This window comes from Leptidea sinapis, chromosome 34, assembly GCF_905404315.1.
Source record: "Leptidea sinapis chromosome 34, ilLepSina1.1, whole genome shotgun sequence".
Lineage (NCBI taxonomy): Eukaryota > Metazoa > Arthropoda > Insecta > Lepidoptera > Pieridae > Leptidea > Leptidea sinapis.
Genome location: NC_066298.1, coordinates 3,260,435 through 3,284,481, shown reverse-complemented (window position 1 = coordinate 3,284,481; position 24,047 = coordinate 3,260,435). Strand labels below are relative to the sequence as shown.

Here is a 24,047-nt window from a genome sequence, read left to right as displayed (position 1 = left end):
AAATTAATTAAACAGAAGTTTCGACTTACAATACTTACTAATAAGTAAAACTACTGCGATTTATAAATAAAGTATACATACTGACCTGTTGAAAACACCAAACTATTCTCTTTGGACAGTGTCAAACCGAGGTTCGTTTCAGACTTAAATGACACCCTCCAATCCTTCGACATCTTTGTCTTTCCAACAGCTGTGCTCATATCAGGATCTTCCTTCCTCCTTTTATTCAAATCGCTCCTAAACTCTCTCAACGCCCGAATAAAAATCACAATATTGAGATGCAAGTTAGCACTCCACTCAAACTCGACGTTTTCGAGAAACTGAAAGTCGAATAGAACGGAATGTCGTTCCCTGGACGGCACGTGTTCGATTCTTGATAGTTTAGCGAAGAAGAAATACGATGATATCTCGTCTGATCTTTGACAGGGCACATTTCCTGTAAATAACAAAACGAAGCTTTTACTTTTTAATTAATCCCTTTTAGTAGTCACAAAAATTTATAAATAGTACGTTATATATATTATTTAATTTTACTTAACAACTAGAATAAGATGAATGGCTTCAGTCATGATTATATTCTAATAAAATTTAATTTGATTGTTCTATTCCAGAGCACATGGTAGAATTAGAGTAAAGAATTATAATGCTGTTCAACATTAAAAAATGTTGACTTAAAAGAGACAAGAGATGAGGCTTCAAGAGAACAAAGACAGAGAGGTATTTTTGAATTGAAGAGGAGGAAAAAATACGGGTCGCCTTATGTTATGTAATGACCGCGCCCTATACTGTCTTGTAACAAAACAGGAATCACAAGAAAGAAAACACATTAGTATGTGGCGGGCAAGGATCAAACGGGGCCACCCTGGTGAGATATTTGGTCTCTGGTAAGTACCATACGTGACGTAGTTATTGTGCCCCCGAAGCTTTTTACACCGTTCCTGGAAGATGACGGTCGTAAAAGTTGACTAAACCCCAAAACTCACCGATTTCAACCGAATTTCATCAAAATTGTTAAGCCACACATATAAGATTATTGCGTGTACATCATTTTAAATGGCTTTCTTAGTCACAAAATAATTTTACACTTCTATTTTGTTGTATAAACTTTTTATAAGAACTGGGTATTTTTTCCTTAAATCCCATCCTAAATTCTGTCTGAAAATATTTTTTTCTTTGTTTTTTTAATAGTCATCAAGGGCATTATCATGGTTATGCCTAATAACAGGATATTTACAAGGATTGTTCCAACACATTCATGTTTTCGCAGACAGCTGACGTCATTGGGCATCTGGAGGGCAAAGCCAAATTGGCTTCGAAGAAGCTGGGCGTCATCAATAGAGCACGGCAATACTTCAAGCCGGCCCACATTCTAGCTCTCTACAAAGCGCAGGTCCAGCCACATATGGAGTATTGAGATTATCATATGAAAATTCTGAGCGGCACTACAATTGCGCTCGTCACCTTGAGACATAAGATATTATGTCTCATTTGCCCAGTAATTTCACTAGCTACGGCGCCCTTCAGACCGAAACACAGTAATGTTCACACATAACTGCTTCACGGCAGAAATAGGCGCCGTTGTGTTACCCATAATCTAGCCGGCTTCCTGTGCAAAGCAGCCTCCCACTGGTGAACCCTTATTACCTTTATAGGGAACAATCTCACGCATTTTCATGCCGGATATAATCGCAGCGGACTTGACAGCTGATTTCTCTACAGTGACGGCATCTATCCGAGTCATGAGGCACACGTGCTCGCTTGCGATCACAAACACGTTGATGTGTGACAATGCCACGTTCACCGCAGTATTGCTCGACCCGACGTCGACTGGGGACGGTTTGGATGTAGCCCTGTAGTCATTGATACAGTCCACGAAAGCCAGGATCGTCTGCGCCAGGTGCTGGCTCCATTCTACTCGGAGACAGTCCATCATTGCTTCCACCTTAAATGTGTAATTTCTATATTTGACATGATGTCATGCAACTAATTAATGTTTTTCTGAAATAGCCATATAAATATATTTATGCATTATCTACTTTATATATCATTAAAACGCATTATCACGCATATATCATTAAATTCGTTATTATAATATTTTAATTTGAGAGTCACAATTGGGGTGCCGACTCCACATAATGATTTTTAGTTAGTATCGATTACCTAAATAAGACTTACGAAACTGATTTTAAAGTATTCACATACTCTCTCTTCTCTCTTCAAGATCACTTTTACCAAAATCGATTCAAATCAATAAATGTTAATGATAATCATTTACTAAACCGCAACATTCAAAGAAATTGGCTCTGTGCCGCCATTTACAGGAAAAACTATATTATATTTTATTTATTTAAAATTGAATCCCTTGTTCAAATCATTTGATCCGATCGCGAGATTATGGCAAGAATTGAGTAAATACTTACTATATTAATTTAATTTTGACGCATGAGAAAAACCTAGGCGGCAAATGGGCATTCTCCTTTGATAACTTATCGAATTAAAATTGTTTCCAACTGTTTTACAGCACTACTGATAGTTAATTTATTACGTAAGTATATCATAGCTATTGTAAAATACTCATTCGATTTAAATGAGTGGCCATTGAGTTTCTTGCATTTTCTTCTCACGAGCTCTACTTTTCCGAACATATGGTAGATTCAGTAATTTAAATTGAATATAATAACGAATCAAAAGCAATAAAATGTGAATCAAGTTTATTTGACTTTCACTCAGATATGTCCTGTGACTTAAAGTGCTTTCAAGAAATCAAGCATTTTTTTATTCAATGTTGTGTAGTTATTGACATATAATAAAAACCTGGAGAATTAGTCTTGGTTACTCAGACAATGACCTTGGAATGTTTTGGCGAATGCGAGCCCCATTTGACAAGCGCCACGGCAAGCAATGCGGAGCCCCAGGCGTGGGCCCGACGGGGCGGCGCACTGAGGGCCACCGGCACTCCAGGGGCCTCTCCTCCGGGCCCCGTACTCGTCCACCCACCGTCCACTAGCACCTCTGCACTCCATTGACGACTCGCCACGTTGTTCTCCTCTGTACATAAACATTTAATAAGTTCGATATTAAAGAATAAAAAAAATATATATATTATTAAGTTTTAAATTGCAACCAACTTGGATGAGTAACTTTGCACATTCTTCAGCACTAAATATTCATATAATTCTCCTTGATCGGTTTGTATAATAGCCTGCATTGTCCGAGATAACAAAAAAGGCTTTTCTTTCGTTTCGTAACTACATGCGTAAATAGTAGCCGTGACGGCGTGAATAATTACGTACCTGTCGTATCCAAGAGTTGATCAAACTTCACCTTTAGGCCGCTACAGCCAAGTGCGAATGCGCGCGCGTCGTTGGCCGCGTGTGTAGACGCTCGCACGAGTAACGCGCGAAGTTCGGCGCACGCCTGCAGAGCGACGCTGCGAGAAACACGCGACCACCACGTCTCCTTGTGCGACTCCCATGCTAGCCAGAAATATATGTTGGAATATTCCTCTTTTTTTTACACAATGGAAGACTAATGTCACCAGTTTTGGTTTACAATAATCAAGGCTGATAGATAAAAACGAGTGAACAAATCGTATCTGTGATATATATTTTAGCAACTCATACGGCCATTCCCAATATTCAGTCGATCTCCGGCTGTGGCCTGCTTGAGATAAAAAGCGTAACTATCGTGGACTTTTCTGTCCCACGCTGTCTGTCAATGGGACGACGTATAGCTTACCAGGGATAGAAGTTTTTATGGAAATTACAACAGTGAACTGGCGATAAGAAAGACTTATCGGGTATATTGGGACAGCTTCAGATTTTTGACAGCTAATTACTGACAGTAGAAGGTAGTAATTTATCTCTATCTGTAGATAGTATATATATATATATATATATATATATATTCAAGACTATGTACCATACTAATAAGATACTGAGTTACTGAATGATTATTTGGTACATTTATAATATAGCAAATTTTTAGTATAGCCACTTTGAAAATAAGCAATTATAGGTAAATTTTTAATACTTACTCTTATGCGAGATCTGTTTTACTTGCATCGACTGCGATTTCTTGATATGCTGCAATGCGGCCGAGTACCAAGTGAAGTAGCTGGCATGGTTGTATGTTATGTTCAGTGTACTTATTATGAGATACAGGTTCAGAACACCCTTTTCAAGCTGAAATATTAACAAAACTTTAATTATGCACCTACTGCACTTATGCTGTCTCTTATGCGCTTAAACATGATGTATGTTTTCGAAACGATTATGTTGTATGAAGATTGATACAGGGCTGAAAACCAAAGTAAAAATAAAATCTTTTGACATTTTATTTTATCTTGGGTCACCTTATATGATTCTTAAGATATGGTTGATTTTATGCCGAGTCAGCTAGAGGCTTTCCTATCTCTGGTTATGACAGACCTAAACGTGGGAGAGTCCGCGAATTCGTAGTACATTATACCCAGCGATCTACGAAGTTTAGATCATAACCAAAGGGAAGCTATGACAATTCAACATATATTCAACGTGAAAAGAAGCACAGTTACTAATTACACCACAGAGTAATGACAAAGATTAGACAATTACCTGACACAGATACGGCTCTAGTTTACTTTAGTTTTCATAGCATTATGGTCCTACAGTATATTGTTATCGGACAATGCAGTCGATACAATATCCATCTTTGTGCTGTAGAAGAGGGCTTTTCGGGTTATTCACAACCGAGGTCCTAAGGGATCATTAAGAGCAAAATTTAAAGAAATAAATTTTTATGCCTTTGTTATGTCAAGCACATTAGCGAATTTTCTGGAAACTATGATTATCATAATTTTAACACCAGCAACAGGCATAAACTTGTTATGCGTGTGACACTAATCGGTTAAGTCGAGTTTGTAAGTCCTTTGGTGGACGATTTATCAGGGAATATGTTGTAAAATTTAATTCAAAAAAATATTACGAAAATTATTCAATTAACATAGATGGCTTTCTTAATGATGTCCAACCTTGGTAACAGAGTGATCGCCTCCAGACTATTGACTTTACAAATTTTATTATAACAAATGTTTATTTAAAAAAAACGCCTCGTGTGTGTCTTACGTCTGAGGCATGTATTTGTGACTGGGTGGTAATTTGAAAGTTGAATAGGAATTTAAAAATCCTATTTTAATAAAAATATTTGATTATCCTAATGAAATTCATAGGTACATATATTCCCACACAGCATACCAAACATACTGATATTTGTGTAGATTTTATGTACTACTATTTTATTAGCTTGATGCGCAAACGAATAGTCTCATTAACTCGTGGAATAGTTCCTTGTGCGGTGTATTTTATGTAAATATGAATATGGGTACCAGAAAAAAACACAAATTGAAATAGCGCCATATGATATACCTTGGCGTCCAACTTGAGTTTGTCGAGGTAGAGTAGGGACACGTGCGCCACAGACACGTTTAATGCCACACACTGCCACGCCACGTACACCTGAGGGAGACTGGCACCTCCAGAGCTGAACCTTGAGTTTACCTGAACAATACTGATACATTATGGCGGAAAAAACATCGATTGTTGAAAATAAATTTAAATAGTTAGTCTTATGGTTGCAATTTTTAATGCCACAAGAGACGCCAAGCTAAACTTAACTCAGTCTATTAGACAAGTAAAATTTGAAAAACAAAATTTTATGAACGATGCGGGATTCGAACCCACGACCTCCGGCGTTCCGTGCCGGTGCTCTAACCAACTGATCTAGCCGTTCGAGTACCGCCTCGTTATAAAATTCTGTTTGCTTTGTTCATAAAATTTTGTTTTTCAAATTTTATTTGTGTATTAATCCTAGAAGTGAGGGTTATCACTTTAATAAACATAACATATTGTTCAGTCTATTAGACTTTTGGCACTTATATTTCAATAGATTTAACTATTGTATGGTTTTCCATATTTATACAAATTTCATGGTAACTTTAGGATTTGATTCAATGGTTGGAGTTGACTGGTTGATGTTGGACTCGGAGACAGGTGATCACCTGTCTCCGAGTGAGCCCCCATACAGATTGGTTATTATTTCGATACGATTTATGTGCAACATGAGAGATTTAATAACGAAAAGGTGGTATATGAATTTTTTTTTTGTTATATTTTGTATCTTCAACATCAATCAAGCATTTTTATAGAATAGGATAATAAAACTAGTGGATGACAACTGCTCATGGTCTATTGCACGTCTACAGAATGATGATACTGTATGTGATAATAATACCAGTGGGAGGCTCCTTTGCACAGGATGCCGGCTAGATTATGGATACGACAATAGCGCCTTTTTCTGCTTCGAAGCAATAATGTGTAAGGATTATTTTGTTTCACTCTGAAGGGTGGTGAAATTTAGGGGCAAATGAGATTTCACATCTTATGTCCGAACCGTTATTCAAGAATCCTGAGTGGAATTGCTTTGTAATGGGCAGGGCTTATCAATTACCATCACCTGAACTTGCTGCTTGTCTCACACCTTATTGTCATTAAGAAAAGTCCTAGTAGTGTGAGTTAGCACAGATAATTCCATTACACTTTGCTGTGTGTACTTATACATAAGAGGAAGAATAAATGTCCTTACTTGGAAACTTTGTAAAGAAACTTCAAAGCGAGTCTTTGTAATATGGTCTATACATTGAACAGAAGTAGTCTCTATTTTAATGCTTAGAATCTGAAAAGTAAAATGACTGTTATTAGTTATGTTTTATTTTATTGTAGTCTTAAATGCAATATAATTAATTATTTACCCTATTTAGAGTTAAATACACAACTTTACTAACTGTAATAATTAATCTTATAGGTTCAGTTTTTGCAAATTGTTAATTATGTTTTATGGCTACAACTACATATATGAAGGTAACAGCGAATAGAATCAAGATTGAAAAATCTAATAAACTTTTATTTGAATATTATTATCAAAAAATACCATCATGACCCTCACACATAAAGCCTTAATATAAATAAATAAATTGATTTACACATAAATGTTAAATGAACATAAAAAACTCCCGAATTGCCGTTTCTATTTAAATCCTCACAATACGAATTTATAGAGGAACATCAAAATATCTATCATATTGTGAACTTAACATAGGAAATTACATAATATTGCATACTATTTTTTTATGGAAAAGGAGGACAAACAAGTGTACAGGTCACCTGGTGTTAAGTAATCACAACCACCCACATTCTCTAGCAACACCAGAGGAATTACAGGAGTGTTGCAGGTCTCTTAGGAAGGTGTACGCGCTTTTTTGAAGGTACTCATGTCATATAGTCCCGGAAACACCACACAAGGAAGCTCATTCCAGAGCCTTGTAGCATGTTGAAGCAAGTTCCTTGAAAACCTCACTGTGAAGGTGAACAAATCAAGATGGTGGGGATGATCTTCTAATGTGGGGCGTGTCGTGCGAAAGGGGAATTCGGTGCGGCAGGACTCAGGTGTAACAGCTCTTCGGAAGAATACTTTATTAATATTTTACATATACCAATAAAAATTCAGTTACCTTTGGTATAACAGGTGAAAATCTAGGAATAAGTGTGGCTAGATGATCCTGAGTAACAGACTGTGATACATTTCTCTTCCTTTTTTTATAACTTTGTAAAAAATTATAAATATCATCTTGTATTATGACTGTGGGATTGCTAATAACTGTGTGAATTTTCTGAAATGTTAAGCAAAAAAATTTTATTATTCATGTAATAAAAGATGGTTAACCACATAAAATGAATGGTATCACTCCTAATCAACAGTATGTTTATATTAGTTTCTGCTAAGATGATTAAGTCAAAGTCTTTTTTTTTCTTAGCCAAAAAACAAATGCTCTAGTTTAACTTTTTTTTTTAATTGTTGCAAGCTGATTTGCACTAAAAGAATTTAAACAAATAAGATCTTAAATGAAACACATGACATAATGTACTAAAATAACAGTCAGCAGAATTGGATATAATCAGATTTTACACTTTACAGTAATTAATAACCTCAACATTTAATGGTCCATCCGCCTTAACTGTGCCCTCAACTAGAACACTACATTGAAGCTCTGCCAAACTCTTCGTAAGTGCCATCAGGTTAACTTTAGCACCTGCTATATTGGCAGAGAATACTAATGCTTTAGCTGGACCTCCGGCGGCACCATCTGCATGCACTTCAGAGGCAGTTGCAGTGAAGTTCCATGTGCTATCAGCAGCATTATGGAATGTAAGTGATGCATCATAAATATGAACACCCATAAACTGTAAAAAAAACACAAATTAATCAGATTTTATCCCAATAATTTCTCTTCACTATTGATAATTTATTATTGATAGATCTTTTGCCTGCTACTTCTATATATATAAAAATAAATTACTGTTCGTTAGTCCTAAAACTGGAGAATGGCTGGACCGATTTGGCTAATTTTGGTCTAGAATTATTTGTGGAACTCCAGAGAAGGTTTGAAAGGTGAATAAATATAAAAATGCTCAGAATTTAATAAAAACAACAAATTTGTTTCTCCTTTGATGTGTACCCCGTTATTCAAAAATCAAATTGGAAGAATAGTTTAAAATTTATAACTAGAATTTATACCTTTCTAACCCTCTCAGGAGGTAAAAAATAAACTTAATTTTTTATACAGAACAACATCTGTCGGGTCAGCTATCGGGTATCATATAAATTTCGAAACTATCTTTGTGGTGATAAAACTTCTTTTTTTATTCAAACTTTACAGCTTACTGAAAATCAGGAAAATATGTGCTTCATTCAATTATTCACTAGAAAGACAAGGCACAATCTCAGCAGGCCTATTTGTGTAAAAATAAATTTATTTATTTAATAGCTTGGTGGCAAAAGTGATTTTGCAAAACATATGTATCCTATATAACTCCATAGACTTTGAGTTGCCAGTTCTACCGAGGCAATGGCATAAGCTCAATTTACATTGTGAGAAATAGGTATTGTCATATATTTTCAACTAGCTGACCCGGCAAACGTTGTTTTGCCATATAAAGTATAATTCACGCGATAGTTTTATAAGTAATAAAATATTGCCTATATTATAGCCTGTACATCATTTTGTTCTATTGTCAATAGTTTTTGCAGGGCACACAAAAATAGGTTTTCGATTTTACACCTTGTGTTACAAAATAGCAATTTTATTACGGATCCCTAATTTTGAAAAAAAAACATAGCCTTCCTCGATAAATGGACTACCCAACACTGAAAGAATCATTCAAATCGGACCAGTAGTACCAGAGATTAGCGCATTCAAACAAACAAACAAACACTGCAGCTTTATATATTAGTATAGATAACTTTAAATATATATTTTTTTATGGAATGGGAGGACAAATGAGTGTAACCTGATGTTAAGTAATCACTGTCACTCATCATAAATATAAACATAAATTTAAATAAAAATATGTTAACATAATAGGTTACAGCCTAATTTCTATAGATTTAAATAATCCATGATATTGATAAACAGTATTGGTTTTAATTGTTTTTAAAGCAAATAATTACCTGTGCAAACATTATTAAACTAGGAGGTAGCTTTGCATCTCTAAAATCCAATATCTTCTGTTGTTTCAATCCAAACAACTGCCTTTCACCATGAATGCCTTCCTCATCAACTTCATCAGATTTAGAATACGAGTTCTGCTTAGACAAGAGTGGTTTAAGTATTGTCTCCACCACCACATTTCTTTTCTCTTCAGCATTATTGGTTATTTTTAGAGACTTTATTACAACTGATACAAGTTTGTTGATTTCAGAATTGAAAAAACTGCTCCGGAAAGATATTTCATCAATGCTCTAGAATCAATAGATACTATAATTTAACAAACACATATTAAAAACATTAGTACTATAAAAAAAATAAAGCAAAACTCATGCTTTCACAAAATTACTGTGAACAATTTATATTATTATTAATTTTAACTAAAATCCCATACAAAGAATTACATACAATAGAATATCCATCCTTGGACAGACTAACATCTCTGAAAATCAGCTTTGGCACAGTTATCCTTCCTATTTTTAATTTAATGTGATATTTTCTTTTAAACAGCCAAGCCAGAAGTGTGGGAATAAACCTGAAATAGAATACCAATAAGTTTTGTAGTATATATATTATATAAATATTATAAAATTCATACATGTTAATTAATTTAATCAAAATTTCTCAAATAGATTAGTGTGGTATGCTCATCCCTACCAATATTAGGTTTAGTTTGCCACAGCAATCTTCCTCGAAATAAGATTCATATAAAATGGGAGGAAAAATAGGAACCAGAACTGGAATAGGACATGAGATAATTTTCAATTTAACTTAAACTTGCTTGTTTTTAAAAACCCTTTGTCTATGAGGACGAGGTCACGGGCAACAACTAGTTATCTATATTTTATGTGGGCAAAACAAAACAACTGTGTAGTGGAAAATATCTATACTTATAATAAATTAGTAATATTTGCTTTAATTTAATGTGATATTTTCGTTTAAATAGCCAAGCCAGAAGTATTGGGATAATACTGAAATAGAATTCCAATAAGTTTTCTAGCATAATATAATATTTTAAATTGAGCCAAAATGTATGTGGTATTCACATAATTCTATATATTATATATATAATACAATATTTAATGTTGATAGCAACAAGTGTGTAGTCGAAAATATTTGTTAAATTTCGTATTAGTTAAAAACCAAAGTATTTTATAACAAATAAACGTAAGAATTAACATTGTGTGAGTCAGTTCATGGCAAGTTTAATACGACCTAGAGATTTTTTAGTACTTCTAATATTCAAAATTAATGCACAACGTTATAAAATTATTATCTATAAATAACTTACCACAAAATACTTAAGAAAATAAAAACAACTGCAAAACATAACACGATTATAAGGTTCATCTTGGGGTTTGGGGTTTATATTTTCTTAAACGTAACACATACGTTCCCTTTCCCACTTGTGCTAATATTCTACTTAATTTTTAACTTAGTGTATAAGTGTAGAAATAAATAGAATAATACTTTTTACAAACATTAAGTTAAAATTTACGGTAATAATAAAAACAAACACGGCATTCAGTGATTCATTTTTTTTCCACTCATATCACTGACACTGACGGAATACGGATGACGGGATGACCAACTATGAGCTGTAACTGTCACCTGTTCTGTCACATCAAAGAGTTTTTGGCTTACAAAGGCATAAAAAGGCATTTATTTTCTAAAAAATTGATTCCTTTAGCATTCTTTTTGATGTTCATTTCTAATATCCTAGATACTACTACGATTTCAGAAACAAATGGAGCTCTGAGAGAGAAGAAGCGGCGCAAGAAACTTTCCAAGCATTCTTTTTTTGCGCTATTTTCAATAAAAATATACAATCTGTACAGTAATTTCTATCGTTATAAAACAATCATAATCTAGTCCCAGGTTGTCCGATCATTTAGATTAGCTGTGAAATAGTAGGATTTACGACAGAGCCATTATTTAATAAAAATATTTTAATTTATTTATAGATAACGACTGAGCAGTGGCTGGGACTTAATTATAAATACATTTACAAGTAATCCCTTATTTTTAGTGTTATAATAATGAAAATCACTATTAGGAGCAAAAAGGTGACGATTTTTGTGAACGTGTAATACATTTTCATAAATGTACTGACAATTAACAGTCATAATATTTATTTCTTTAAATTGGTCTTTGAGAGACTATCTATAACCAAGCTGATTTATAGCACGAACAGCTCTCTTTTGCAGTGCAAACACTATACAAAATGTCAGCTGCATGACCACACAGTAAAATACCGTACGTCATGATGCTATGAAAATAACTGAAGTACACTCATCTAGCGGTCGCAACATTCGTGTACCCTCTAACGGCATATCCCGCAGAGCTGAGTCTATCTGCTAGTTGGGCAATATGTGGACCCCACTGAAGCTTTTTATCTAACGTGATACCCATGAAGACCACTGTGTCCACAAGTTCAAAGTTCCATGCATCCGCCGGCTATAGGTTTTCTTGAGTTCACGATTAAGAAATGAGAATATTTTCTTTTCTGTTCAACAAGATGAAAGTATTTTTATTTTCATCAAATCAATAATCTTCGTCCAGCAGTGGTCTTCCGGCTGGTGATGATGAAAGAAACGAATCGCGTTTAAGGTTAGTGCTTAATTACAGAAAAACTAGGTGATGTACATATTTACAATTTATTAAGATTGCCGATATATTATAAGATATAAAAAGTACGCTATATATGGACGCATTGTCAAAATAAAGAATAATTTTTCAAAGATGTAGAGGGACACAAAGGATTAAACATCACCACACTATTGTATATGACTTATATAAAGTGGCATTGAGGGGATGTTACTTACACCCTTTCTGATTCACGTAGTAAATATTTTATCAAATTTGATAGATAAGTAACCATTTGAGATAAATAATGTACGTTACTCGTACACTGGAGTACTTATTTAAAATGATAATATCGGATAAATTGTAGAAAACGGTTTAATGTAAGTACTCGTTAATTACAATAGAAGTTTCTTACAAAGAATGATGCGAGCAACGACCATTACGTGTCTATTAAATCCATGTGACAGATCCAACCACAACATTGTGGGTAATGTTAGAAAAATATTGACGCGTTTTGAAGTACCGCCGTGCACGTTTTTAGATGCCTGAACATCCTCCCGGCCGTTGAAAGTCTCCGAATTTTAAACTCTCGATGAGTTCCTCCGCGGCTAGTAAGGGGCAGAGTCGTGTGAAGGGCCTCGGGTAACATCCATGCGTAGTTTGAACGTCAGCTACATGGCTTACACCATCAGGGCCAGGAAAGAGGTTCATGATGCGGCCCATACGCCAGCATAGTGGTGGCAGGTTGTCCTCCTTTAGCAATACTGGGAAGAGTCATTAGTCCTCCATTTTGATCTTTGTTGGAGTTCGGACTTTCTTTCTGCCATCCACGCCAAAAATGCTGCCGGATTTGTTCTATCCGATGGTATCACTTCAATTGAGAGCCTTGCAATCATCTAAGCTTGGTGAAGGTAGCGCAGCCAGCGGGCGTCCAAGCAGGAAGTGCCCTGGGGTGAGGAAAAGAAGGTCATTTGGGTCGGTGGACATAGGATAAAGTGGGCGACTATTTTAACGGCCTCCACTTTTGCTAACAATGTGGATAATTCCTCGAAAGTTATATGTGTGTTGCCCATCACACGTCTAATGTGAAATTTTGCCGACTTGACCCCGGCCTCCCAAATGCCAACAAAGTGGGGAGCGTACGAAGGAGTGAAGACAATTGAATTTGAATTTGAATTACTGCAGGCCTACCCCGGCGAGATATGAATCTACGTAAAGTAAGGATGAAGGAGTCCTTCGAGAGTCCTACTTAAGACAAGAAAAAGTCCAGCAAAATCTATTCCTACACTAGGAAATGGAAAATCCACCGTAACGCGCTGTGGTGGTAAATTCCCCATTAAGGGTGATAAGGTCTTACCCTGTGTCTTTTTACATAAAATGCAGTTATGAACAGTTTTCCTGGCGAGGTGCCGACCATTAATAGGCCACACATACTGTCTAACGCACGCAAGAAGCAGCTGTGGTCCAGCATGTAATTGGTGAATGTGTTCCCTTTCAAATATTAATTTAGTGAGATGATGAGAGGATTGTAGCAAAATAGGATGTTTACTTTGATATGGTACATTTGAAGAGTTCAGACGACCCCCCACGCGAATTAAATAATCTGCATCCATGTGTGAGTGAAATAATGTTAGACCTTGTACTAATGGACTTCCCTTTAGAAAGATATATTCAAGCGGAAAAGATTGCTGTTGTGCCTTACGGAAAAAAAGTTGAAATGAAGATTGCAGTTCCTGGAGGCTAAGAGCTCCAAAACGTGTAAGTGATTTAGGCTTCTGTAAATTATAAAAATATCTTAATATATATGCGTAATCACGTTTAATTTTATATAAACTACTATATTTATCAAATAGAATTATATTGTCAGATGAATTGCTTTCGATTTTAGCTAAATTTAATTTTATTTCAGGAATTTCACAATCATTAATTTCAGAATTAAGTAATGTGGGCCAATAAATTTCTTCCTTATATAAAAAATCAGGCCCTGGCAACCACATTTTATGGTTCTTTAAGTCTTCTGGGTAGACACCGCGTGAAACCAGATCAGCTGGGTTGTCATAGGTACATAGCGCCAACTAGATAGATTTGTATGTTCTAGTATTTCTGCTACTCTATTAGCTACGAAAGTTTTTAATTTTCTAGAGGTTGTACTTAACCAAGTAGTTAAGTTGTACTTACCTGCGCCATCAATGGACCTAACATAGACACAGGCACCGTATGCCTTTTGAGAGGCATCGCTGAAAGTATGCAACTCCGTCACAATAGGTGAGTGGCACAGAACCAGTCTTGGTATCTTAATAAGAGATAGATTAAACAAATCACTAGAAAATTTACGCCAAGACTTTTCTAATTCTTTAGAAACATATTCATCCCATCCGACCTTATCAAGCCAAAGTTGCTGCATTATTAATTTAGGTATTATAATACAGGGGCTCACCAAACCAAGCGGGTCGAAGATTTTGAATAATGACGATAAAATATAGCGTTTCGTAATTTTGTCATTGGCTGGAGGAACTTCAAACGAATAATGTAAGCAATCTGCTCTAGAATTCCATCCTAAACCAAGAGCATTTGAAGATTCACTAATGATCAGATCTGAATCTGTAGAGTTTTCACAGCAAGATTTAAGAACAGATTGTGAATTTGATTTGTATTTTCACAAATTAAAGCAGCCTGTTTTTAATGCATCTGACACAGCTTGTTGTATATATTTGAGTTCATTTTCGGAATTGCTGCCTGTAATTAAGTCGTCTACATAAAAATCGCGCTGTATTATTGTTTTAATAAGCGGATCCTCGTACTCCTCTCCAAACTGCCAGAGGCATCTCGTGCTCAAATAGCTGGCACTTGCGAAACCGTAAGTAACAGTATTTAAGCGTAGAATTCTGAGGGGTTGATGATCTTTTTCTCTCCATACTATTTGCTGAAGATTCCGATCGGAATTTTCCAATTCCACTCGACGGAATAACTTCTCAACTTCACCCGCAATGATATACTTGTAAAACTGTGCTCGAATTAGTATGGAGAAAGGGAGTCCTGAATTTGAGGCCTCGTCATTTGTATGTCGTTGACACTGAGACCAGAGGTAGTGCGAGCCAACGCATTAAAAACCACTCTAATTTTTGTGGTCTCGCTGTCTTCCTTGAAAACTGGATGATGAGGTAAGAAGTAGCATAAGCTTAGTTTTAAATTATTAAATGAAATTTCAGAGAGATGACCTAACTCCTCATATTGTCTAATGAACTGCACATATTGCGATTTAATATCGGGCTGCCTTCTGAACCTGCGTTCTAAATTATAAAACCTTTTTTTTAGCTTGATTGAAGGAGTCACCCAGACAATCAGGTGAGTCAATAAGAGGTAATTTAACCGAAAATCTGCCATTCTCTAGGCGGCAAGTGTGCTTCAAAAAATGGTCTTCATATACTTGCTCGCCTTCACTTAAGTGTGATTTTGATGTGATTTCTTCCAATTCCCAGTATCTACTTATGTGTTCTATGTTGTTAATGTGACAAGCATTTGCAAGTATATTATTAGATTTAATATTACCTACGTCTTGTTTATGCCGCAGAGGACCCCCAATCAACCATCCTAACATTGAATTATGTGATTTAGGAAGGTTGGGTCCTAATGACCGCTGCTCACAACCTATTAAATACCAAAACAAAATCTGAGCCTATGAGTACATCTATAGAAGAAGGCCGAAACTGGGATCAGCTAAGATAATATAATCTGGAAAATTAAATGACTTATTATTTATAAATATTTGTGGTACTGCACCCGTTATTAGTTTATTCATTATTAAAAAGTTTGAAGTAATATTAAATGATGAACTTTTCGATTTTAACTGGGCAATGCAACATTCAGATACTGTGCCTGAGTCATTGTTGCCAAAACCGATTATTTTTGTAGCGTTAATAGGATTAGCCTTTAAAGACAACCTTTGTTTCAGGTTCAAGCTAATAAAAGAAGATTAGCTCCCACATTCAAGTAGAGTCCGAACTGTTTCAGATTGAGTAGTGTTTGGATTTACAACTTTGATCAAGGCGGTAGATAAAAGAGCTTGGTTGATTGCTACAATTGGCTAGTGTCTCAGTGGAAATATTGGGGTTTGTTAAAGGAACGGCTCCGTTTGCCTTAAAAGAAGGGCAGTCGTATATCCTATGGTCAGCAGAATTACAACACGGGCAGAGATATGATGACGACGCTTGAGGTTGTGTATGATTGTAGCTATTACTAATGTACGCGTATGATTTAGAAAGGTTATGTTTCTGTTTGTTAGAAGTAATTTCCTGACGCTGCTTAATATGAGTATGTTTAGAGGTGTTATGTCTTATTACGATTTAAAGACTAATACAGAAGCACATTCATTCAAAAATTTAAAGAAGTCCTTTAGACTAGGTGTGTCAGTAATAAGCGCGTTACGGTGTTCTTCCCATTTGCCAAAAGTATGATTATCCAATTTGGAAGCTACTAAGTGGATTATTATTACGTCCCCGTGTTCTGTAGCTTGTCCCAAGTTGGGAAGAGTACGCAGATATTTTGTTATACGGTCGACCAGTAAGCGTAGTGATTTCTCAGACTTCTTGGGTATAGAATTAATATTAAACAGTGCACTTAAATGGTGACTAATCAATAACCGTTTACTGTCGTAACCCTCAAGTAACAGGTTCTAAGCTTCCTTGTAATTATCAGAAGATACCTCTAGGTTTGATACAATTCGGGCTGCTTCACCATCGAAATACGAAGTAAGTAGTGGAATTTATTTATTGAACTAATTCTATTATTCTCATGAATTAATGATCTAAATGTATAGCGAAATTCCATCCAGCGAAAGTATGATTCGTTGAACTTAGCTACTTGTATTAAAGGTAGCTTGAAACCCATCTCATTGTGATCAAAAGCGCACTGAGTTGCATTTTGACAACTACTTGAATCCTGAATTCCCTCATCCCGACTATGCATTTGTAATAATAATAATACCTCCTTGGCTATTGAAGTGAAGTGTCACGATTTTTTCCATCAAAATTAGAAAATACAATTTTTTACCTATTTTATTGGAATTATATTAAAAATTATATCAAAAAGTACTATATTATAATAAGGAACACCCATGAAAGTACACCAAAATTGAGAAATGCATAAATTTAAATATAGACAAAAAGGAAGAAAACATGTGACCAGTGAACCAGTGATATAGTTTATGTTAACAAGGAGTAACACAAAGCACGCACGCCCAACACCGCAGCCCGTTTCACCAAATGACTCCGCGTCGTCTGAGGAGGTGTACGCCAACCCCCCGGAGAACGATACGTCGAGTAGTGATGACGAGCTGCTGCCTCCAGCGCCACGTCGAGCACCTGCGCCGCGCCGAGGGAGGCCACCGCGGCAGCGCCTGGGGTCAGTGGGACGCCCTGTCCTGCATCCGGCTCCCGCCGTCGGTGGTGCAGTGCGCCGCATGAGATGGACGAATATTATCAACGCAAATGTCATGCGAGCGTACTATGGGGCTACAGAAAGGGAAACAAACCTCACTGCGTATCGTTCCCGAATGCTTTCTCTGTTTCAGATCCTTGAACCAGGAATGACCGTTACGACTCAACGACTGTCTGATCAAGTGCGGTTTATTAAACGCAACAACGTGTTGGATGATGCTACGAGGAGGGCTTTGGAAGATTCGATTCACGAGTTCAGACAAATACCAGCTTCTGGGAAACCACGACTTCCCCGTTTTCCTACGCAAAATCGTAACATATCGTTAGTTGTGGCTCTGGATCGTATACTTGATACCTATTTACAATCTAGCCAAGACCTTGCTGATACACATTCGATCCTTTACTGTGCAGCCATTGCAGCATGCCGGGTCGCTCATGTCAGGTTTCCGGATTCTGATAGGGGGGCACGGTTCGCTGGTGAAACACCTCATTGGCAAAAAAGGATCGAACAACGTATCAATGCTGCTAGAACCAAGATAGGCAAACTAATCTGTTTTAGATCGGGTAATACCCGCGCAAGAGTCATGCGTTTTGTGACGCAGGCCTTTGCTGGAACAAATATAAAACCTAAACATTATAGTACCTGTGTCACGGAACGAATTGACTATCTAAAGCAGAAGGTTTCCGCGTGGGCGAACCTGATCCGTCGCTATAAAAAACGCGCCGATAGATATAATCAGAATCGCACCTTCCAAAGTGACCAAAGAAAGGTATATAGAAGTTGGGAAGACAACGCACCCGGTAGTACTGATGTTCACCTGCCAAATGTGGATGAGATGTATTCTTTTTGGAAAAATATTTGGTCGGTGCCCATCACCCACACTGACAATGAATGTATGAATACCGTTGAGCGCTCGTGTGAACAGTTGCAACCTATGGCGCCTGTTGTTATTAGTCCTCTTGATGTCACAAACGCAATTTGTTTAACCCACAACTGGAAAACCCCAGGGCCAGATGGATTACAAAATTTTTGGTTGAAATGGTTGCGGTCTTCACACGGGTGCTTAGGGCCAGATGGATTACAAAATTTTTGGTTGAAATGGTTGCGGTCTTCACACGGGTGCTTAGCTAAACAATATCAGGAAGCCATTCAATCGGAATCCCTCCCTTCTTTTATGACTACAGGAATCACCTCTATTCAATTTCCAATCGCTTTCCCTTCGCAATTCTGCTCCATAAATCGGGTAGTGCCATGGAACCTAGAAACTTTCGACCAATAACATGCTTACCCACAATCTATAAGCTCCTTACATCCATATTGACATCAAAATTAAATAAACATTTTTGTGAAAATAAAATTTTAGACCCTGCTCAAGATGGATGTAAGGTTGGGTCCCGTGGTACAAAGGAGCTCCTCCTCATTGACATGGCTGTTAACCAACAGGTTCGTCGAAATAAGAAGAACCTCTCTGCCGCTTGGATTGATTATAAGAAGACCTATGATTCGATGCCTCATACATGGTCGAGACGAGTACTGGAACTGTACAAAGTAGATAATGTTCTGTCTGCCTTTCTTGGCTCATCTATAAGGCAGTGGACCACAGCTCTATGTCTCCATGATGCGGCGGGGAATCTTAACATTTCGGAACCTATAAAGATTGAGCGGGGTATCTATCAGGGTGATAGTCTAAGTCCTTTGTGGTTTTGCCTAGCTCTGAATCCCTTAGATGTTCTACTAAGGAATACTAGGTTAGGGTTTCAGTTTCGTAAGCGAGGAGAAATAATTTCTCACCTCTTATATATGGATTGTCTTTTATGCCATTCGTAGAAAAAAGCACACGCTCACGTCAAAGACGCTATTCTCCAATTAATAGATCGATGTTGGGTTAAGAAATGTATTGGTGTCATAACAACTACTGTTAATAAAGAAAAGGATGAAGAAAAAGATAAAAAAAGTTGATATTGATATATTTTCAGACAATATTTCGTCATTTAAACGGAATTTATTTCATTTATATTCATAATTTTTTGTTTTTTTTTTTTGTAAATTATAGTCAAAAAGTATATTTTATTCAAATGATTTATAAATACTGATAAGTTTTAGTCTGTTTTATATGGTTGTGAAATGATGCATGTTTTAATTATTATATAATATTATTGATTTCTTATTCATTTACGTTTAATTCAATTTTTAAATATTCCGACAATGTTTGTATTCATTTTAATTAAATATGTTTGTGTCTATGTTTTTGAGATGTGTTTAACACCTATAATTAAGCCAACACTTAGAATTTATTATTTATTGTAATAATATTATTATACTTTTGTTAGTGTTTGTCTTGTTGATTTTAAATAAATAAATAAATATGGATGATCTAAAGTTATGGTGCTCCCACATTGCCGTTATAAAATGTTTGTAAACATTTTATAACACCAAAACATTTACTAACAAATGTTAACAATTGTTGCACTTTGTTAGAAACTGTTACATGTTATAAGTGCTCCTACATTGATGGAAAATGTTTAAACATTTTATAACATCTAGTATTGGCTCGCAGTTTGGTTTCGCCTTCTGAGGGCTGAGGACGTCTACACGAAAATGGAAGAAGATTTGCTCATTGGAATAGCTTTTATTTTTTGTTTAAAAAAGAAGAAAAAGCGCTCTTATTGGATGCGCCAAACGCTAAAAGCTAGAGGAAAATATAGTGCCACAGACTATCTCAAGGATTTAGGTATTGATGGTTGCTTAAAAGATTTTATAAGAATGAACAGTTCCGAATTTGAATATCTACAAAATTTAATTGGGGCAAAAATAGGCAAACGAGACACTACATTTAGAAAATCTGTAAGTGTGACGGAAAGACTTGCGGTAACGTTAAGATTTTTGGCAACTGGTAGCAGTTATAAAAGTCTTGGAAATGTGTTCAAGTTGTCAGACCAAGTGATATCTATTATCGTACCAGAAGTGTGCGAGGCTCTCAATGAGGTTTTAAAGGAATACATACAGGTAAGTCAAACAACATTTTTAATTATTTTTTTATTTACTTTTAATATGATCTAATCTAATCATACTTTAGGTAGGTACCTATCTTACCTTACTAATAATTTTTTTAATACTTAACAAACCAAACATGTATTTTTTAATTTTTGATTGATTCCAACAAATCGTTTAATGATTGGGTCGAATCTTGGCTTGATTCCGATAAATTAGACGGACTCTGTGTTCTTGCGCTGGTACGAGTATGTGTCCTGGAGTTATCCGAAGAACTGGTTTCAAATGAAGCCGAGGGACTCGGTGCGGTGTAGTATCCTCTCGAGCTACAGTCAGCATTATTTTCCGAAAAAGTGGATAGATTTGGTTCAGAGTTGTATCCCCAGGAACTACTAGCGGTTGGGTCTGTAAAGGTTGTTGGAAAATCATATTGTCCCATTGTCGCATTGTACAAAATATTGTTAATGTGATGTTGAGCAGTATTCTTAGCATGACTGTTTTTTATTTGTTTCAGTTTCATCGAGACATACTCTCCAAATGCGTCATTTTCATCCCTGCTTTTTCTAGATTCGTACATTCTTTGTAAAATATTTACAGCTTCTTGTTGTGTTGGATCTTGTTCTACTTCAGGCCGTCTTCTTTTCCGAAATGGTTTTGGGGTGGCGAAAGGCGTGCCCGTAGTTTCATCAGTGACAGTATTTCCTGTTTCGTTCAAACTGAGAGTGTTTTCTGAAGCAATTCTGTTTTCTTCGTTACCCTGAAAGAATAGAACTAAACGATAATTTCAAGTTATAGGCGCGTCAAATTAGCTAAAATTGTAAAAAAATCTATAACCGCGATTTTCTTTTTCTATTACTTAACAACCCTTAACTGAAATCATATTTTTTTATAGTGTATTCTATTAATATTTCATACTTAATAAAAATATCCAATAAAATTTGTTAGAATAACGAGTTATAAATTTATTTTTCGCGCCTATTTCTTAATCTTCTATTTTTGTTCCAGATACCAACAACACCTCAAGAGTGGCTACACGTGGCAAATTCATTTGAAGAAAAATGGAATTTCCCAAATTGCTTAGGAAGTATCGATGGAAAGCACGTAGCCATACAAAAGCCAATTGATAGCGGCAGTGAATATTACAACTATAAAGGATTTTACAGCGTTGTACTTTTAGCGATAGTGGACGCAGAATACAACTTTCTGTACGTGAATATTGGCTGCCAAGGACGCATAAGTGATGGCGGAGTTTTCGCAAACACAAAATTTCGAAATAAAATTAACGACAATAGTTTAAAAATACCCAGTGACAGCTCACTACCAGGCAGAAACAAACCTCTTCCTTATGTGTTCGTAACAGATGATGCGTTCCCTTTACAAAAACACTTATTAAAACCTTTTCCAGGACCACAGGATAGCAATTCTAAGGAAAGAATCTTCAGTTATAGACTGAGTCGTGCGAGGAGAACAGTAGAGAACGCATTTGGGATTTTGTCAGCCAGATTTAGAGTTTTACGAACTACAATATTATTAGATCCAGAAAAAACTACTACTTTAATTATGACATGCGTGCTACTGCATAATTTTATAAGAAAAACTGAATCGAGCATGATTTACGCTCCATCTCAATACTATGATGGAGATGACATAGTAACTGGTACACGTATCGATGGACAATGGAGATTAGAACAGCAGCAATTAACACCACTTGAAGCATGTGAATCCCTGACAGATGATGGGAAAGAAATAAGAAAAGAATTCGCAGAATATTTTTCAAATGAAGGGTTTTTGGACTGGGCATCTAAATATTATTAAAAGACGTTAAAATAAAACTCACCTGCAACCCTCCATCGACAGTTAAACTTGGAATATTTTTGCCTTTAAGGAACATGAGTTTTTTAAATGCAAACCATTTACTTGACTCATTAGCTCCTGCACCAGATTTATTAGATTTACATTCTCGGTTAAATTGACCTACGAGTGATCGAATCTTTTTTTCAATTACTTTTTTATCCATATTAAATTCACTGGCAATTTCCATCCAAGCATCGTGTTTTTTATTTCGGTCTTTGTAGCTCTCTGACATCGTGTTCCATAGTACTTCTCTTGCTTGAAACATTTCAATCAGTTTGTAAACATCATCGTTATTCCAATTACCGGACATATTTTATTGCTTGGCGCACGCGCAACCACTAATACACACGCACAGCGATGCACGCTGACACAAAGGAACTGACAAGCGAGACACCACGCGCAGCGACCTGCGTACTCTAACCCCCACCGCACCGCACCGCCTATCCCGCCATCACCCTTATAAAATGTTTACAAACAAAAGATAACACATTTTACTAACATTACTAAACATTTTCTAACATGAAAATTTATTTGTGATTAAATGTTTGCTAACAAATGTTTACTAACGTTATTAAACATTTTCTAACGGCAATGTGGGAGCACCATTATATGCACGGAATAAACAGGACTTGATATCGTTATTAAATGTCACGCAAACATTTAGTCATGACATCGGAATGGAATTCAGTGTGGATAAATGTGCGACCATACATGTACTTAGAGGCCGGGTTGTAAATAACGACATATACAACTCTCAGAGTCATTATTTCTCAAATCACTTAGTGCGACTGAAACCTACAAATACCTTGGTATATCAGAATGCCTCGGATTTTTTGATAGGGACATTAAACAGCTGGTGACGAACGTTTCTTTAACCGACTAACTAAAGTTTTAAAAAGTCTCCTATCTGGTGGAAACAAGGTACGTGCTTTCAACAGCTGGGTAATGCCCCTATTAATATACACTTTCGGCATACTAAAGTGGACTCAGACCGAGCTTGACGCCCTAGATAGAAAGGTCCGTAAACTACTGACGACATACCGGATGCACCATCCACGCCCATCTTTGATGACATTATACATCCCACGGAAATGTGGAGGCCGAGGGTTTCTAAGTACCAAAAACCTGCATAATCATGAGCTGTATAATCTCAGGGAATATTTCCTACGTAAAAAATGGGCAGTGCATCGAGAAATTGTGGCAGTAGACAATGGACTTACTCCGCTCTGTTTATCCAAAGAGAATTGGCGAAAACCGGTGATACTCCAGTACCTACTCAAGATCGCATGAATGTGTGGAGGGGAAAAGAGCTTCATGGACGGTTTTACCGGGCTCTCTACGGACCTGATGTAGACACGATTTCGTCTGTGACCTGGCTACGATTTGGTGACCTCTTTGGGGAAACTGAAGGTTTTGCCTGTGTAATTGCTGATGAAGTTATCAAGACAAATAACTACCAAAAATACATCATGAAGGATGGCACAGTAGACATATGTCGGGCGTGCCATCATCCTGGTGAGTCTATCAGACATATTATTTCCGGTTGTTCTCGTCTTGCCAATGTGTGCAAATACTCTCCATTTGGACAGACACAACCAAG

The 24,047-nt window shown here is 36.3% G+C and overlaps 2 protein-coding genes and 1 long non-coding RNA gene across 3 annotated transcripts; 2 read left to right on the top strand and 1 right to left on the bottom strand.

Annotated features, from left to right (window-relative positions):
- The first annotated feature begins 14,968 nt into the window (after window positions 1-14,968).
- Window positions 14,969-16,366, top strand: LOC126975027 (uncharacterized). The gene is made up of 3 exons (XR_007731623.1): window positions 14,969-15,327; window positions 15,482-15,511; window positions 16,119-16,366. It is a non-coding gene; the product is annotated as an uncharacterized LOC126975027 (long non-coding RNA).
- Window positions 16,367-19,974: 3,608 nt separating this feature from the next.
- On the top strand, window positions 19,975-22,638 carry LOC126974957 (putative nuclease HARBI1). Its single transcript, XM_050822721.1, has 2 exons — window positions 19,975-20,608; window positions 21,599-22,638. Exons 1-2 carry the CDS (start codon window positions 20,201-20,203, stop codon window positions 22,406-22,408), a joined length of 1,218 nt encoding a protein of 405 aa, XP_050678678.1. The 5' UTR covers window positions 19,975-20,200; the 3' UTR covers window positions 22,409-22,638.
- On the bottom strand, window positions 20,624-22,757 carry LOC126974979 (uncharacterized). The gene is made up of 2 exons (XM_050822753.1): window positions 22,431-22,757; window positions 20,624-21,350 (listed from the first exon to the last, which is right to left on the bottom strand). The coding sequence occupies exons 1-2, from the start codon at window positions 22,755-22,757 to the stop codon at window positions 20,742-20,744; spliced, it is 936 nt and encodes a 311-aa protein (XP_050678710.1). The 3' UTR covers window positions 20,624-20,741.
- Window positions 22,758-24,047: the final 1,290 nt, after the last annotated feature.